Here is an 18,647-nt window from a genome sequence, read left to right as displayed (position 1 = left end):
AATGGGACAGTTCGGATAATGGTAAGATACCATATTGACTATGGCCACAGGAAATAGCTGATGTAGAGAGAAAACTAAAGGTTAGTAAAACTGAGGTGGTCAACAAACACTAAAGCTAGAATGTCCATAAAGATGTAAAGTGATGGTGGAACACAGAGGGATATGTGAGACAGGTACTTAAATTCTGAATGAAAAATTGAGTAACGAGAAAGATTTGAGTTAGCAATGAGAACAGATAAATGGCTTAGCAGGAAAATGAAGAATAATCTATTATGGGTCAGCAAGCTTTGGCCCTAGGTCAATAAGCCTACTACCTGTTTTGTTTTTATTACAGCTCTATTGAGATATAATTTATATACTACACAAACCATCCATCTAAAGTATACAACTCAATAGTTTTAGTACATTCATACCATTATGCAACCATCACCACAATCAGATTTAGAGCATATTTATTCCCCCAAAAGCCTGTATCTACTGGCAGTCATTCCCCAACTCCCCCGCGGGCCAGCCCTAAGTAACCACAAGGTCACGAAGCTGGTAGTGGTAGAGACCAAATTTGAACTCAAGCTAAGTTCAAGTCAGCCCTAAGTAATCACAAATCTACTTTCTGACTCCACATATTTGCCTATTCTGGATATTAAATACAAATGAAATTATACAATATATGATCCTTTATGACTGACTACTTAGTGGAGTATTTTCAACATTAATTTAATGTGTTGTAACAAGTATCAACACACCTTTTACTGGTGAACATTTCGTTCGTACGGACATACCATATTTATTTATTCATCAGTTAACAGACATTTGGACTGTTTCCATTTTTGGCCATTATGAGTAACATTATTATGAACATTCATGTCCAAGTTTTTCACTTCATTTCACATGTTTCATTTCTTTTAGGTATATACCTAGGAATGGAATTACTAGGTCATATGGTAACTACGTTTGACATTTTGAGGAATTATTTTCTAACGCAGTTATAAACATTTACATTCCCACCTGCAAGGTTTGAGGGTTCCAATTTCTCTACATCCTTGACAATACTTATCAGTCTTTTTTGATTATAACTATCCTAGTGGGTGTGAAGTGTTATCTTGTTGACATTTTGATTTGCAATTCTCTAATGACTAATGACGTTGAGCATCTTTTTATGCACTACTGACATCTGCATATCTTCTCTGGAGAAATATCTACTCAGAACCCTTGCCCATTTTTAAACTGAGTTATTTGTCTTTTTATTGCTGAGTTACAAGAATTATTTATATATCCTGAATAGAAGTTTCTTATCAGATATGATTTTGAGAAACTCTCCCTTTCTGAGCATTGTCTTATTTTCCTGTCCTTTGAAGCTTAGATTTGTTAATTTTGATGATATACAATTTATCTTTTTTTCTTTCATTTCTTTCAATGAAAGAAAATGGTTTTGGTATCATATATTAAGAAACTATGTGTCACCTGCATTTGTAAAGTTTTATTGGCATACTGCCATGCTCATTCATTTATGTACTGTCTATAGCTGCTTCACACTACAATGGCAGAATTGAAATGCTGCAACAGACTGTATGCCTCATAAGCCTAAAATATCTATTATCTGGTCCTTTGCAGAAAAAGTTTTCCAACTCATGATCTAAAACAATGCCAGCAACTCCTAATTACCCCTAACCTAAAATGAACAGCTATGCTCCACCTGAAAGAGCTTCAGGGGAGATGACAACCTTCAGAGAGGAAGCAGAATTTTGGTTACAGTAACTAGACAGATTATTTTGGTGAGGAGAATGACAACATGAGGGGATAGCTATGTACTGGTGAGGGAAGAGGTCAGTATAACATCAGAAGCCAGATATAGTGGTTTTTTTGTTTTGTTTTGTTTTTTTCCAGTAATCTGGGACCTTTATTCAGAGTACCTAATAAAATGGTGATGAGGTTGTTTTTACTATCATATGGCCTAGACTCCGGTGATGGAAAATAATCTAGGGGCAGGTTATAAAAACTTAAATGCCAGAGTAAGGAATGTGGCCTTTCTCTAGTATGCAAGAGCCATTGAGAATACAATGAGACCTAAGGAAAAACCTTCTATGAGACTTTTAAGAAAGTTTTGCTCCTTAATTAATAAAGAAGCATTCCTTGCTCTTCTTCGGCCAGATGTTGCTGTCTAAACTTGGGGCAGCCCTCTGCTGACATGCAGAGGAGCTTTAAAGTAAGCAGGGCTTATGTTCTTGATGAAACTGAACTGCTTTCTCAAGTTTCAAAAGATTTTTTTTAGGTAGAAACTAATGGATCTAGAAAGTAATCCTTAAAAGTTAACTCTGTGACTACAAACAGGGATGGAAAAAAGAAAGTTAACATTTACTGAACACAAAAAAAAAGAGCAATAACATTTACATGTTGAGCACTCTATTAAGAGACTTTACATACATTATCTCATTTATCCTCCCAAACTGAACTGCTGAACCAACCCTGTAACTCTCTGGCTCTGAGCTTCTCATTCTGTGAAATAACAAACTGCTTATTATTTAAGTCACTTTTAGTTAGCTATTGTTACTTGTAGCCAAAAATACCTTGATACATTCTTGACTGTTAATCACTACATTTCTGAATAGTGGGCTGCACAGAAATTAGGATTATGAAACCTAGACCTGCCAAGAATACTACATACTGGTTTCCAGTAGTTCAACTGATTCTTAAAAAAATATAAACAGCATTTTACAATTTATCAAACATCTTAATTACCTACACCAACACTCAGAAGAACTGTGAGGTGGGCAATCTTTAGGTTATTTTACAAATACAAGTTTTTTTTTAGAGTACTCCAAAACAGGCCTTCCAATTCCATAGCCCAATCTTGCTCTACCAAATCATGTTACTTCTCATAATATTAAATTAAATTTACTGATAAGCGATGTAATCAACAACAAAATTACAGTATTCTTTCAGCACTTGAACAATTACTTGACATTACACAATTCCATGAGTAATGTGACCAGAATGAATAATAAAATGCCAAAACAGCTGCTACATGTTAAGTTCAACCTGCACAAGCAGAGTAGCCAGAAGAAATCTAGCACTTTATAGTAGCTCTACTGAAGCACTCACTATAATATTTCCCTCCACAGTTTCTGGGGCTGTATCTTTTTTTCATTCATCTTTATACCTGAAACTATGTTTGATATATCCAGTAAGTGAACATTAAATGTTTGCTAAGTGAAGGATATCAAAGATGTAGACTTGTACTAACACTTTACTAGCTGTTCTAGAATCTCCAGAACAACAACCAAAAAAGGCCATGATAAATCAGCTTAGGTAAACAAAGGAAAACGCTGTTCATAAATTTTGAGTTTCCTTCATTTATGAAAATGTTTATTTACCCTTTACAAATGAAAGTAACACCCTGACATATAAGTCTCTACTCACATATGTAACAAGAATTTTGAAGCATAAAAGAGGCTCTCTTACAATCAATAGCATTTTCCCTTCTGGTAGCTCTCCCATTTGTGCCTAACACACTGGGGGTTTTCTAAACATTTGTCCACAGGACTTGCAAAGGTCTCCCTAGTCCTAGACAATAAATATAACTTAGCTCCACTGCACTTCTGCATTAAGTGACAGATACCACAACAGCCATTAGATTTACAAAGATGAAAAAAACGCATCCAACGCCCTTGAGGAGCCAACAGCTTAGGAGGGCAGGCAATTAAACATAATGAAATATGGAAGGTACCAGTGAAAGTTACTTACAAATGGCCATTAACTGCCTGGGAGAGTTGGGAACATTTTCACAGAATGCCACTGTGGATCTTGACGTTTGCCAGACAGAGAAAGGGGAGAGACATTGCCGACAGAAGAAAGAGTACAAAGGCACCAATAAGTGAAAAAGGATTAGGCATCTGAGAAAGCAGCAGTTTGAACTAATTACAGCATAAGGATGGCTAGAAGTAAGGGTCAGAGGCTGAGTGTCATGCAAAACAGTTTAGATTTTTAATTCTGGAAGATGTAGCCTTGACTCTCAAATCAAAGCACTGACATAAGATTTCCTCATCCAAAGAAACACTCTCACAGCAATAGCTAAGGCAGAATGAAGGAAGAAACTACAGGCAAAAAGAAAAAAGAATTATGTGGGCTATCAAAATAGCCCACCTGAGAAATAAATGAAAGCACGACAATGTCAGTGGCAACGGGGATGAAGAAGTAGCAGATTCAAGAGGCATTTGGGGGATCTAAACGAAAAGACATGTTTGCTATGTAATATGGTATTTATGTTTCTCAAAAAAACTTCATATTCTTAAAACCACCCATTAAAAATAACATGGCTTAAGGAAAATTTAGTCCAGAAGAGACACTTAAAAGCTATGCAACTTTGTAACCACAGTACTAACAAAAACAATACAAATCCTAATAAAAATATTAACGTGAAGATGTGCTGAATAAACATAATAAAAGACTTTTCAAAGGTACAAACGAAAGTAACAGAAAAAGGTATAACAATCATTTGAAGCAAAGTTATCAAAACAAGGAAAAAATGCATAAAGATCTAGAAGAGTTGTGCAATACACTGTTCCAACACAAATAAATAGCCAGTATGAGTCCAGAGGAAGTATGAGTCCAGAGGAAGGATGTGAACTAAATGGACTGTATACATATTCTGTAGCTTGCTGCTTTCAGCTGTGTTACTATATTTTGAATTCATCTACCACCACTTGGTGGCACAAAGCATTAATATGCTGCGAATATTATGTTTCCCTGTTTACTGAGAATAAGTCAATTTGTGTTACAGAAATAAACAATATATTAAGTGCAACTGAAAAATGCCTTAAGACTTAGTAGTGAAAAGATAAAGTATGACTGTACAAGGTTTCCAGGTAAAAGTGCATGGATAGACACTGTCTCCATTAAGAAAAAAATAGAGAATAATGAAGCATCAATATGAAGATAAATGAATGTGGTTTTGGTTATATTTAGTTGAGTTTGAGATGTCTTAGAAATATCCTTATTTAAGTAGTATCCAGTAAGCAGAACTATGAACAGGAGAAGAGAACAATGTGGACTGAAAAACATGAATGAATCATCAGTACACAGGAAATAGATGAAACTCTGAGGGAAAAAAAAGGAATTTGTGCATTCACTCAAGAAGTATTTACTGAATTTCTATAATGTGTAGGGTCCTATGCTGGCAGCGGCGGCATATAAAAGGTGTTAAATTAGCTTAAATTTGGCCTCAGGATGCCTCTGAACTTGAGTCCTTACATAACCACAGCCTGCCTCAGTAAACCAGTTGAAAACCTAAGAGTACACAGATGGTCCCTAACTTAAAGCGGTCTGACTTACGATTTTCATCTTTACAATGGTACCCATACAACCATTCTGTTTTTCACTTTCAGTACAGTATTCAATAAATTAAGTATTACAAAACAGGCTTTGTGTTATCTAGTTTACCAACTGTAGGCTAATGTAAGTGTTCTAAGCACATTTAAGGTAGGTTAGACTAAGATGTACATTAGGTGTATTCAATGCATTTTCAGCTTACAATGGGTTTATCGGGATGTAACCCCAACGTAAGTCAAGGAGCAGCTGTAATTTTACAACACAGCTGAGTCTCAGTCAATTACAGCACCCCAGCTTCAGTCAATCGCAGGCAACCCATGACTCAAATAAGGTAAATGACCTGTAACCAATTAAGCACTGTACCTCACTTCTGTCTTATACTTCACTTCTATTTTCTGTCTTTAAATACTACTTGACCATGTTGCTGGTTGGAGTTCTTAGATCTGTTCTGATTCTCAGAGCTATCCCACACACAGATTTTTCTTTCTCAAACTCTGCTAAATTGAACTTGTATAAAGATTGTTTCCTTTTAACAGATGAAAAACAAGACAGACAAGCTGCCCATTCTCACAGAGTTCACATTAAATCATGGGGAGACAGAAAGTGACCAAATACCTCAAAACTAATCAATTATGTGCTACAACGGAAACATTAAAGGTACTAAAAGACATACAACATGACCCGACCTGCTCTGGAGTGTGTGGGTCCCACTTAACTGAGGGACTTTTGAGGCATTCCTGTAACATACGCAAAGGTTCGGATGGTGGAATAAACATAGCTAACAATACTGGGTCAAATGACACGAGGCGAAGTGGCTAGAGCATAGAAAACAAGTAGGAACATGGTGGAAGAGACAGAAGTAAGCAGATGTAGAATTTATGGAGTCTTACAGGCTACGTTAAAGATTTTAGTCTTTATAATGCCAGAATTTTAAACGGGAAAGTAAGACAAACATATATGAGAGAGTCTTGGATCAAACCTAGATCAAAAGCTGGCAACAGACTAAAAATGGTCAGAGAGGTAGAAATAGCAACTAGCAACAGTAGAAAAGGTCACAGAAGCCAAAAGAGGAGAATTTCAAGAGTTCCCAACAAGGTCCAACATTACAAAGCAGAAAAATGTTAAACCAAATGCATTTAATGAATTCCTATGGGATCTCCAGACACTCTACAGTGGTCCCTCAGTATCCACTGGGAACTGGTCCCACTTCCCCACCCCCACCCCCACCCCTTAGAAACCAAACTCCACAGAGCTCAAGTCCCTGATAAAAAATGGCACAGTATTTGAATGTAACCTATGCACATCCTCCTGTATACTTTAAATCACCTCTGGATTATTTGCAATATCTAATACAACATAAACAGTATTTATACTAAATTTTTTTTGTATTATTTTTCATTATTTTTTATTTTTTTTCCAAATATTTTCAATCCATGGATCCAGAACTTATGGGTATGGAAGGCCAACAGTATACTGTCACCACAATTTAAGGTGTTGTTATTCCCGCTTTTGATACATATGTACTGCACTAAATAAGGTCTAGAGAGCTTATGATATTTGTTCAAGGTCACATTGCTAATAAATGGCAGAGCCAGAATCTAAATTCAGATGTTCCCAACTCCAAATCTCATGCTGGTAATTAGAAGATTACTGACAATGTGGCTGGGCACAGTGGCTCATGCCTATAATCCCAGCACTTTGGGAGGCTGAGGCAGGCAGATCACGAGGTCAGGAGCTCGAGAACTAGCCTGACCAACATGGTGAAACCCGTCTCTACTAAAAATACAAAAATTAACCAGGCATGGTGGCACATGCCTGTAATCCCAGCTACTCAGGAGGCTGAAGCAGAAGAATCACGTGAACACAGAAGTCGGAGGTTGCAGTGAACCGAGACTGTGCCACTGCACTCCAGCCTGGCCCACAGAGTAAGACTCCATCTCAAAAAAAAAAAAAAAGATTACTACTAATGGAAGTAAGTTTCATTGACATGCAGGTGCAAAATCATTGTAAACAAGCAGTATCTAACGGAAATTTCTGCCACAATGGATATGTTCTTTATCTACACTAACACAGTAGCCACTAGCTAAATGTAGCTATTGTGTACTTGTAGATATTGTGAATGAAGAACTGAATTTATACTTTTACTTAACTTTAATTAACTTTAAAATTTAAACAACCAATATAACTAGGGTCTTCTGAATTAAACATCACTGAACTGTGATGGACTGAAAAACAAGAAATGTGCCGGGCACGGTGGCTCACGCCTGTAATCCCAGCAATTTGGGAGACTGAGGCAGGCAGATCATGAGGTCAGGAGTTTGAGACTAGCCTGACCAACATGGTGAAACCCCATCTCTACTAAAAATACAAAAATTAGTCAGGTGTGGTGGCACACGCCTGTAACCCCAGCTACTCAGAGGCTGAGGCAGAGGAATCGCTTGAACCCGGGAGGCTGAGGTTGCACTGAGCCAAGATTGTGCCACTGCCCTCCAGCCTAGACAACAGAGCAAGACTCCATCTCAGAAAAAAAAAAAAAAGCAAGAAGAAAAAGAAAAACAAGAAATGTACGAACAGATGTTAACAGTCCAGAAGCAAGGTAAAAGCAGCGTGACTGCCAGAGAGCGAGACAGAGCTGAAGTATTCCTCTGCTTATAAGCTCACTCTTTACTTGAGAAAGAGTATGTTAGTAATTTATAATTCATGAAATTCTATTTGTTAAGGAACATAGGTACACCATGAACAAATATATAAGTACAGATTTCTCTTATTACCCATTATCACGTGTTTTTCCAGAGATTCCAATTTTTATTAAAGATTGCCTTACAAGATATACTAGACAATGCCAACCTACTGCACGCCTAAAATAGGGGCTTGCTTATGGCATTACACTCTGGAGGATATGAAAGAAAAGCATCCCTGAATCTAGACACATTAAAAATAAAGTACTAGTGGATAGTGCTAGTAAGGGCCAAGGGTAACATCCTTTCTGCAGGCTGCTATGCTTCATTCTATTGTAACTAGGTTTTAAAATGCATACCTAATTCTAACATAAAAATAAAAATGAATACTCTGTGTTTAAAGAGCTGGCCAACGCACCAGTGATTTTACTAACACCAGAAAAACAAGTCAGTGTAACATCTCATCTACCGGAATGTTTTTTGGGGATACCAACAGGGCTACCAATGTGGCCCTCTTTTCACTACTTACAAGAAATGTTTAAAAAACAAAACAAAACTCTATGAGGAAGAAAAGTGTAGGAATCTATGAATTGTTTAAATTATTAGTGCTAAACTTCAAAAGATTTCCTACAGAAATCTTCAAACATTTTAAATATTTCATAGTACAAGACTATAAAATCCAAAGACAAACCCAGGATCACATTTATCAAAATTTTATTCCTGTGCCAGACCTATAAATTAGCCAGAATTATACTGTCAACTCACAAACACTGAGGACATACGGGAGTCTATGGAGAAAATTCAGAAAGGGAAGAATAGATGAGGGCTACTGGAGAAAAGGATTATTTGGAAAGGTAAAAATGAGGAATAAATTTTAATCAGGCTTGAGTTAAAAAAGATGCTTTATCCATTATACTTCAGAGGTCATTTTCTCTTTTAAGAATTTGTTATCCATGTGATGTTTAATAAGATATTAGGTAGAAGTAAGTACAAAAAAAGGTTCTAGTAAAATGTTATTTTCCCCAGAGTAATTTCTTAAGAACATGGTCATAGTTCAGACCCTCGTTAAAGTAACAACCTCTATCATTATAAAATTGCTAATTAGAATTATCAATTGTTTCTGACTCATTGTTTACATTTCAAATACCATTAAAAACTTCGGAATAAAATTGACTGTAAGGAGTAAACTATGAGTTTACTCATAGTTTGTAATAAGTAGCATATCATTAAAACTCTTACAATCAATCTTTTAAATAAGAACTAAATTACAATAAAATCCATATGTTGCCACAGGCGAAAAAAAAAAAGGAAAAAACCCCACACAAAAAACTCTTCAAAGAATATGTAAACAAGAAACTTAGTATTGGGGGAGGAGTGGCCAGGGAAGACTTACTTTCCATTTTAAATCTTTCAATATTATTTGAATTTTTAAGTGACTATATTAATATAGTGTCTTTAGAACTTTAGGAAAAAAATTAAAATACGGATCTAAAACTGCATGTTCCCCCTTCCATAAAAGCTGAACTCAAAAAATGATTCCTTTTAGACCTATGTAAATTGATCAGAAGAACAAATAAATCTGAGTTACTAAAGCAAAGACTGCCCAAGTATTAAGCTCTTTTTTGGTTAAACCCCCTGTTTTCTAGATTTATCTCCTAGGTCACTGACCCACTGTTGCCTTCTCCGAAGTCCTAGCTACTATTTAGTTATATTTATTTACTCCTTGTTAACTGCCTAACAATTCCCCAAACTGGGTAACACAATCCTCTTCCACAGCCCTCACCCCTCAAAACCACCCCAGTTCCCTCAGCCTCAATGTCAACCTCAGCAAATTAACTTGCCTCAAATTATCCTGAGATACTAAGACGATTTAGGCCACCTGGTATGAACTCCATTATTAAAACATATCTGTTGTCATGGCCTATTTCTCTTCACTCTGATTTTTTCTCTCTCTTTTAACGTCTATCCTTTCCTTTTACCCTCTTCTTTCTAACTTTTCTAGAGCTCATTCCATTAATCACGCTCTTACAGCTCCCTCTCCTGGCTTTTCTAATTCTCAAGAACATCCACATCTTTCCCTTACCAAAACAGAACTTACTCCAACTGTAAACCACTGAGGTTAATTATCCTTTGTCTTTCATAAATGTCTCAAAAAAAAAAAAAAAAGGAACTGACACTCATTGCCTTCAACGTCCAATGAGCACCTATTTTCTCAGTCCACTTCACATACTCCTCCTTCAAAGAGTACTTACCATCTACTATATACCAAGCCTATCTGGAATATAAGAATGAAAAGACAAAGACAAGGCTTCTGCATTCACAGAGTTTACATTCCCCTGCGATCTTAAGTTTGTCACCTAGGACATGACTGAAGTTAGTCTTAAAAATTATCAATATTCCTCTAATGACCAAGTCCATCAGTATTTTCTTAATCTTCATCTTTACAACTATCCAAGCAGCTATTACCCTGACTCAAATATTTTACTTCCAGGCCAGGCCTGCTGGTTCACGCCTGTAATCCCAGCACTTTGGGAGGCTGAGGTGGTCGAATTGCTCGAGCTCAGGAGTTTGAGACCAGCCTGGGAAACATGGCAAGACCCTGTCTCTACAAAAAATACAAAAATTAGCTGGCTGTGGTGGTGTGTACCTGTAGTCTCAGCTACCTGGGAGGCTGAAGTGGGAGGATGGCTTAAGCCTGGGAGGTGGAGGCTGCAATGAGCTGAGATCGCACCACTGCACTCCAGCCTGAGCAAAATAGCAAGATTCTGTCTCCAAAAAGAAAAAAAAAATATTCTGTTTATTTTCCATATCACATTTGTTAAATAATTACAGTATAATGTCTCAAGCCTATCTAACTATCTATCTAAAACCAAGCTCACCTTCTTCTAACACTACTTCTAACCAGCAACTCACTCCTACTTTCCTGGTTTTATTTGTAGTGTGCCAGCTTTATATCTAATCACTAGGTTAGGTCATCCTTCATGACTGTTTCCTCATCAGTTTCTAACTCTTTTGAACTCTGTATTTAAAATGCCTCCATTTTTATTTGCTTTCAAATCCTCATAACTTCATACTTGTAATACTACAAAGCAGTATTCCTTTGTGGAACTCACCTCATCTAGTTTCCACCCTTTCCAAGTCACCCAGCATCTTATTTCCAGATTAATCAATGGTTCCCCAGTGGGACCAAACTGAACTCACAGTTAAACCATTTACAACTTAACACATGATTTCCTTTCCAGCCTAAACTCTTATATGACCTACATAATAGTTTTCATCTTTTTCTCCTTCCTTTTCATATTAAAAGGATAAGAAAAATTCCCCTTCTTGTCTAAGGAGAGTCATATACTCCCTTCTACCTCCTTGGAGACATTAAGTTGTCAATAATCCTGTCTTTTCTCTTTGAAAAGATGCAAAAGATAATCTCTCCTGTTTTACTGACATTTTCTTTCTTTCTTTTTTTTTTTTTTTTTTTTGAAACAGAGTCTTGCTCTTCGTCCAGGCTGGAGTGCACTGGCAGCCTGTAACTCAGCTCACTGTAACCTCCGCCTCCCGGGTTCAAGTGGTTCTTCTGCCTCAGCCTCCTAAGTAGCTGGGATTACAGGCGAGCGCCACCAAACCCGGCTAATTTTTGTATTTTTAGTAGAGAGGACTTTCACCATGTTGGTCAAGCTGGTCTCTAACTCCCGACCTCGTGATCCGCCCACCTCGGCCTCCCAAAGTGCTGGGATTACAGGAGTGAGTCACCGTGCCCGGCTTTTTTCTTTCAATCCAAAGATAAATCCTTCCTCAACACTAAATTCTCTAGCTTTCATCCTCTCTGCTACTCAGTTTTAAAGAGCAATCTAAATTCAATGTCTCACTACATCCTGGCTTCCCTTGCCACCATTACAACAAACTACTGTTGCCCAAGTCATCAAAACTCTCCTGTTATCTCCAAAAGACATCTTTTTAAGTTATCTTTCTTGATCTCTGCAGTATTTATTCACTGCTGACTCCTTCCTCCTTAAAACTCCCTTCAATCTGGTATCATGCTGCTCATTTCCCAATTCTCTCACAGGCTATTCAATGACAAACTTCACAGGCTCCTCGTCCTCTACCTGCATTTTTACGTGTACCATCTTTAGAGTTTACTCTCTTCACTTCCCATTTTATATTCTCTCTATACAGGATTTCATCCAGTTTCATGGCTTAAACTACTACCTAATATAAATGCACAGACAATGCTCAAATCTTTATTGCAAGCCCCAGATGTCTCTTCTGAGCTCCAGATACAGACAGCCAATTACCTGTTGGCCATAATCACCTAGATAACCCAAGATTAATATTCCCTCCCCACCCCCTGCCCCCCAAGACAGTCTTGCTCTGTCACCCAGGCTGCAGCGCAGTCACGCAATCTTGGCTCACCACAACCTCTCCCTCCCGAGCTCAAGCTATCGTCCCACCTCTGCCTCCTGGGTGGCTGAAACTACAGGCGTGTGCTACTTTGCCTGCCTAATTTTTGTATTTTTGTCCAGATGGGCTTTCACCATGTTGCCCAGGCTGGTCTGGAACTCCTGAGCCCAAGATCCACCTGCCTCGGACTCCCAAAGTGCTTGGACTGCAGGGATGAGCCACTGTGCCTAACCAACCCATGATTCCTTTAAATTCAACATATGCAAAAATAAAAATTCTCATCACTACCCCAAAACCTTCTCCTACATCTCCTAGGAGAATATGCATTTCTAACAAGCTCCCAGATGATACTGATGCTGCTAGTCCAGGATCCACTTCTTGAGAATCACTGTTCAAACACATGTGCCTCCTTCTACCTCCAGGCTATCAAGTTCTTTCTGCTATCTCCTAGGCCATGATATGTACCTAGCAGGCATTGTTAATATTTCACAGCACTCTATCCTATTCAACTTGGAATCTTGCAACATAGCATCCCAAACACTAATTACCAAATAATAGAAGACTAGAGATGAAACAATAGTCATCCCAGCAAACTGGAAGTTTCTCCAGGACAGGAACAGTATTCCCCATGTATCCCTAAAACCTAACCTTAACCAAGTAGGTGCTCAATAAATATTTGCTGGGTGGATAGCATTATCCAAAGCCAGAAACCAAAGCAGAATTCACCACCTCTTTTCTTCCCCATAATCCAATAGTTACCAAGTTCTTTCTTCTACCACCTAAATGTATCTCCTGTAGGGTCCCTACTATTCCCATCTGCATTGTTACTGTATTCTCCCCATCTGCATTGTTACTGTATTCTTTCACGTTCTTCTGTGTCACATAAATTACTGCAATTATTTCTTAATCCCCATGTCTAGATTCATCTATCCTATTATCCATAGGGCCATCAGAATGGTCTCTTTAAAAAAGTAAATGAGATAGTATCATTCTCCTGCTTGAAAATAACTCCCCATTGCTTTCAGGAAAGAAAAGGTTAACTCCTTCATGATACGCAAATCCCTCTATGATCTAGTGTCAAACCACCAGACACTACCCCCTTCCTCTGCAGCCACGCTAAACTAATACTTTAGTTCTCTGGATAGCTTGTATAGCTCATGCTTCCATGACTTCTAACAGAAGCTCTCTATGTGGTGTGCCCTTCCTCATTGGCTAAATACTCAAAGACTCAGTTCAGACACCGTCTCTTCCAGGAAGCTTTAAGTGACATTCATTCCCAGTGTGGATTAAGCCTCTTCCCATGTGCTCTTACAGCATCCCATGTTTGTTAATAGCACACAGCACACTGCATAATCACTGTCTTATTTACCCTACTTGATTAATTTCCTTGGAGATAACAATCATGTCTTATGTACATATAGTTAGTGCTAGGTATATTAACAGACATTTGACTAAACTTTAAATAAACACATTCCTTCCTATTCTCTAAACAGTGGTTCTCAAAGTTCAGCCCACATCACAATCATCTGGAAGACCTATAAAACTTAAGACTGTTGGCTCATCTCCAGAATTTTGGATTCAGTTGTTCCAGGGTGGGGCCTGACAAGTTTCCAGATGATGCTGTTGTTGTTGGTTTGGGAACCATTTTTTAAGAATCAGCGCTCCAAATGTACAGTTTCTTCCTACCTTTAGGATTCAAAGTGCCTTCTTCTAGATGCCTCCAACTCTGCCTACTGCAACCCTGATCTTTTTAGACCCAGCTAGCTCAATTGTCACCTCCTTCATAAAACTTGTCCTAATCCCAGGTGAAAATGATCTTGCTCCTTCCTAAATTTCTATCATGCTTTGTGTGTACTATTCATATGACACTCATCATACGCTAACTTACTTCACAGTTACTGGCATTGTCTTACATTCTCTACTTAAATGAAGGTAGGAAACCTGCCTTAATCATTGCAATATCCTCCACAACAGACAGCACAATAACCAGTAAACAGCAGACAAAATCTGCAAGTATTTGTTGATAGAAATGAATCCCTGTAGCTTGCCCCAGAGTCTGGGACCATGGTCTGACTTAATCCTCCTGGCCCAAGGTGACTTCCTTATACTGCCTTACTACCTATAACAGTTGCCTGATCCTTCCATACTTGTCTGTCCCTCTCATTGCTGACTGACCCTTAGTCAGTTTTTTTACCTTATACCTTGAGCCATTTTAATTTTCTCATTCACTATGGGACAAAATGAGTGGACAAATTTTCTCAGGACAGATGTGAATTTTAATCCCGCTGGTCATAAGACAGGTTGTTTTTTTCTAAAAAGTGGCCTTTGCCACAGAATCTGAACTAGAATATGTTGTGTAAAACTCTACATACAGTTATAGATGGCAATAAATTTGTTTTAAGTTCTAGGTGCAGATCATGGAGATGAAAAAAACTTACAAGTTTAAAAGCACAAAGACACGAAAAGGTCTTTATAAAATTTAAAGCTCCCTTAAGAAACAAAACGTAAAACTACCTTTATATTATGTTCATATAAGTATCCAGAACAAAATCCGTATTATCTATTTCAACAAAAACGGATATAAAACACCTGGTTCAGGAGAAATTCCTAGGAGCTCAGTATTTACAGAATTTTTTTTTTAACATATAACCTTCATTCTCCCTGGACACTTAACAATTTAAAACTCAAATAAGGGCCGGGCGCGGTGGCTCAAGCCTGTAATCCCAGCACTTTGGGAGGCCGAGACGGGTGGATCACGAGGTCAGGAGATCGAGACCATCCTGGCTAACACGGTGAAACCCCGTCTCTACTAAAAAAAAAACAAAAAAACTAGCCGGGCGAGGTGGCGGGCGCTTGTAGTCCCAGTTACTCGGGAGGCTGAGGCAGGAGAATGGCGTAAACCCGGGAGGCGGAGCTTGCAGTGAGCTGAGATCCGGCCACTGCACTCCAGCCCGGGCTACAGAGCGAGACTCCGTCTCAAAAAAAAAAAAAAAAAAAAAAAAAAAAAAAAAAAACTCAAATAAGGGTGAAGGGAGGGAAAGACTTTAACTTTCAGAAAACAAAAGAAATAAACTGCTTTTAAGGCACCAACTAAATACCTGTCAGAAAAGATCCTTGAGAGTTCAATTAAATCTTATAAGCCTTTTTACTTTCTCCATACTTGAAATAACTAGTGATACTTCATAAATACTGTAAATGCTGTTGACAAAATGTAAATAATAAGAGTTCTAACAGATTTTTCCAAAGGGTGTGAAAGTTTTCAGAATTGCATGTTCAATTAACCAGAAAAATTAACCAGATCATTCCAAAGCCTGATTTATTTGGGTTAATCGACATCCCATATGGCAAAGTTGAGTTACGAGTATGGTCTTGATACTTTCAAACCAGTACTGTATTCAACAGACCAAAATAACCCTAAAGTTGGAAAGCCACTGCCAACATTACGTAGGTTCTGAAATGGTATTGGGAGGATGAAAGAGGGAAAAAAGAAAAAAGAAAAAGAAAAAACCAACAGTTGAAGTAGGAAATAAACACTGAAAAGGCAGCTGGAAAGAAAAGGAACATATTGACCTGGCAGGAAACAATATCGTTTGATACATCGTAAAATATTTTAAAAGACAAGAAAACAGAGTAACAGGAAAATAAGAAATTTAAGAGCTAAAGGAGAATTTCCCAAATTCAGTCTGTTGTTCAAAAAACAGAGGAGAGGGTGCACCGCAAGAGAGTTACTATTTGGAAACCATATCACTTCGCTACATAATACATAAACAACAAAAGGCTAGATCATTGTTCCTCAAATGTGTTGTTTATAAACCTAAGTAAAAACATTCCCTGCAATGAACAAAGATCTTCAAGATCCTGACCTTCAAGTAAAGTATGTGCGTAAGGAAATTCTATTAAAGCACTGAAATGTAATTTTTCACTTCAAAAGACTATGCCAACAAAAAGATTATACGATGAATGGCTATGATCTTCCTAAAGTGTTTTGTGACTTTCGGGTGCCAAAGTTGCCTCTCAGAGCTGCCTCGCAAGTTGGCAGGGGAAAACTTTCTCTACACATCAAAATCGGCGATCATCTAAGTCTGCTTCTAATCTGGGTTTTAAGTGCACCAGTAAGCACTTACTCATTTGCCCTGTATTTTAAATAAAAGCTGACTTACCTGAACATTCTACTTTCACTTTCTTCCCTATCACCACCAAATCGATTTTAAGTTGTAAGCAACAGCTTTTCTCCCTTCAGTAATTCACCACATACACTGAAGCACTTAAATTCTACATACAGGGTGGGATACCATACAGTGAAAATATGCAAGAAATTACCCACCGTCAACCAGTTTAAGTCTTCTGACAACTGTTCAAAGACTTTTAGAGAAAGCCTAACAACTGAATCACATGATGGAGTATCTGATATACACGGAATAGCACTCTGAACTTTCTCTACTGTGTATACAACTCTTGATTACAAAGAGGAAGCTAACGACAAGGGCTTCCCCGAGCGAGAGAACCGGTAAGGTAACAGGCTAAAAGGGCGTCGTTGATTTCTTGGCTACAGCGACAGAGACGGGAGACACACCCCTAGCGTCGGTCTGAAACACTACAGCAGCAAATTCTACCTAGGGATTAATGTGAGGGTAAGGAAAGACAAATTTAATTCGCCATGATTCAAAAACAACCACTCCAAGACAGAGACACACGAAGGTAGCAAAGAAAATGAGAAAACCCTTGGTAGTAAAGAAAGCATGAAAAAGTAAGCGTCCCCATTTCTCCCAGACCAAGTTCGCGTATGTTTTCGTGAACACCTTGGATCTTTCCGGTTCGCCAGGGCAGCGAGGAAAGCAGCAGCGAAAGGAAACCCCGCAAGGCTGCGCACGGCAGCTAAACCGACGCTCGCAGGAGAGGAGAAGTGAGTGGCAGGGTTCCCTGCCAAGACTCTCTGCTGGGAAATAGGGAGTGAGTGGGAGAAGCAGCAGCTCTGGAGAGAAAGTGGGTCTTATGTAAAGCGCCATTTGTCACATATTGTTATTCTCATAGGATTTCAGAATACCCTCGAACTTGAAAAACAGAGTGAGCGTGGAGGGGAGGGGGGCTCCACGTGGAGGAGGGTCGAAAGAAGGGGAGCGCGCCGGGCTGATGGCCGGGGGTGCCGGTGGGGGTCAATGCCCGGCGGGAACGGCGCCGCGGGGGTGGGGCGATGGCGGGGCGGCGGCCGGGCGGCGGAGGGGCGCCCCGCAGAGGCCGGGGGCGGGCGCGGGGGCCCCGCCGCCGTCCTGTCAGCAGCCGCCCCGCCGCCCTCGCGGGCTCGCCCGCAACCGCCGCGGGACCCGCCGGGCCTGGGTCTCTGGAATTTTCCACGGGGGACAGCCGACCAGGGGCGTAAGGACTCGCCCCCGCACCCGACCCGGACGGCGGCAGTAGGGGGAGGGATAGTGCATCGAGGAAGCCAAGGTCTCACCATTTTGCTCGGCGGGTCGGCGGCTCGCTGGCTCGGAGAAGTGTCGCGCTCAGGCGGGCTCGCAGGAAGCGGCGGCGGCTGCCCAGCTGCGGCCCTCGGGTCGCCGGCGGGGAGGGGGCGCGCGTGGGGGAGGGGAGGCGGCGCCGCGGGGCCCGCGCCGGCCGGGTGATTGGGCACGCGACGGAACGGGCAGGGCAGAGGGAAATAAATTAAGGTCGAGATTCAGAGCCACAGAGCGCTGGAGGAGCAGCGGCGAGAGGCAGGAGAGGCAGAGAGGAAGAAAGGAGGGGGAGAAAGGGCGAAGAGGGCCAGGAGACTCGGGGGCTGCAGCCTCGCGCTCGCGCCAGAGCCGTGACGGACTCACTGCAGTGGCTCGCGCTGACCCGCAACCTCAAGGCACGAAATAGGGGGAGGGCGTAGAGGGAGGGGAGAGCGGAGAGCTGCCGCGCGCGGGGCGGAGGCGGGGGCGCGCGCGGGCCGGCGGCGGGGGCGGGGCTTCCGCGAGCGCCGCACATCCGGGAACCCGCGCGCCCCGCTCGGCGGCGGCTGCCGCGGTGCTCTGGCGAGCTCTGGTTGGGGAACGCTGCGCGCGCGGACCACGTTCGCCCCTCAGCCGGCCGTCCCATGCGTGCAGGGTTGGTGGGGGGAGACCAGGGGCGGGGGCGCGGACGTCGGTGACGTCGCGTGGCGGAGCCCTTCCTGTCATGTGGCTGGAGGCGGGCGGGGAAGAAGGCAAGACAAGGAGGGGAAGGAGGAAATGCGAGGGTTCCCGGGAGGGAGGAAGCGCCGGGGTGCGC

The 18,647-nt window shown here is 40.6% G+C and overlaps 1 protein-coding gene across 2 annotated transcripts in view; it reads right to left on the bottom strand.

Annotated features, from left to right (window-relative positions):
* Positions 1-18,278, bottom strand: part of PPP3R1 (protein phosphatase 3 regulatory subunit B, alpha) — a 73,996-nt gene extending 55,718 nt beyond the window's left edge. The window contains exon 1 of one of the 2 annotated variants that reach the window (XM_030921463.1): positions 17,851-18,278. In XM_030921463.1, coding sequence (XP_030777323.1) covers positions 17,851-17,853 — 3 coding nt within the window. In that variant the 5' untranslated portion in view covers positions 17,854-18,278. Of the gene's footprint in view, positions 1-16,722; positions 16,920-17,850 lie in introns of those variants that run through there. The other variant, XM_030921464.1, reaches the window with a different exon arrangement.
* Positions 18,279-18,647: the final 369 nt, after the last annotated feature.

The sequence above is a fragment of the Rhinopithecus roxellana genome, chromosome 17 (genome assembly GCF_007565055.1).
Source record: "Rhinopithecus roxellana isolate Shanxi Qingling chromosome 17, ASM756505v1, whole genome shotgun sequence".
NCBI classification, from domain to species: Eukaryota; Metazoa; Chordata; class Mammalia; order Primates; family Cercopithecidae; genus Rhinopithecus; species Rhinopithecus roxellana.
This window is presented reverse-complemented; position numbering and strand designations above follow the sequence as displayed.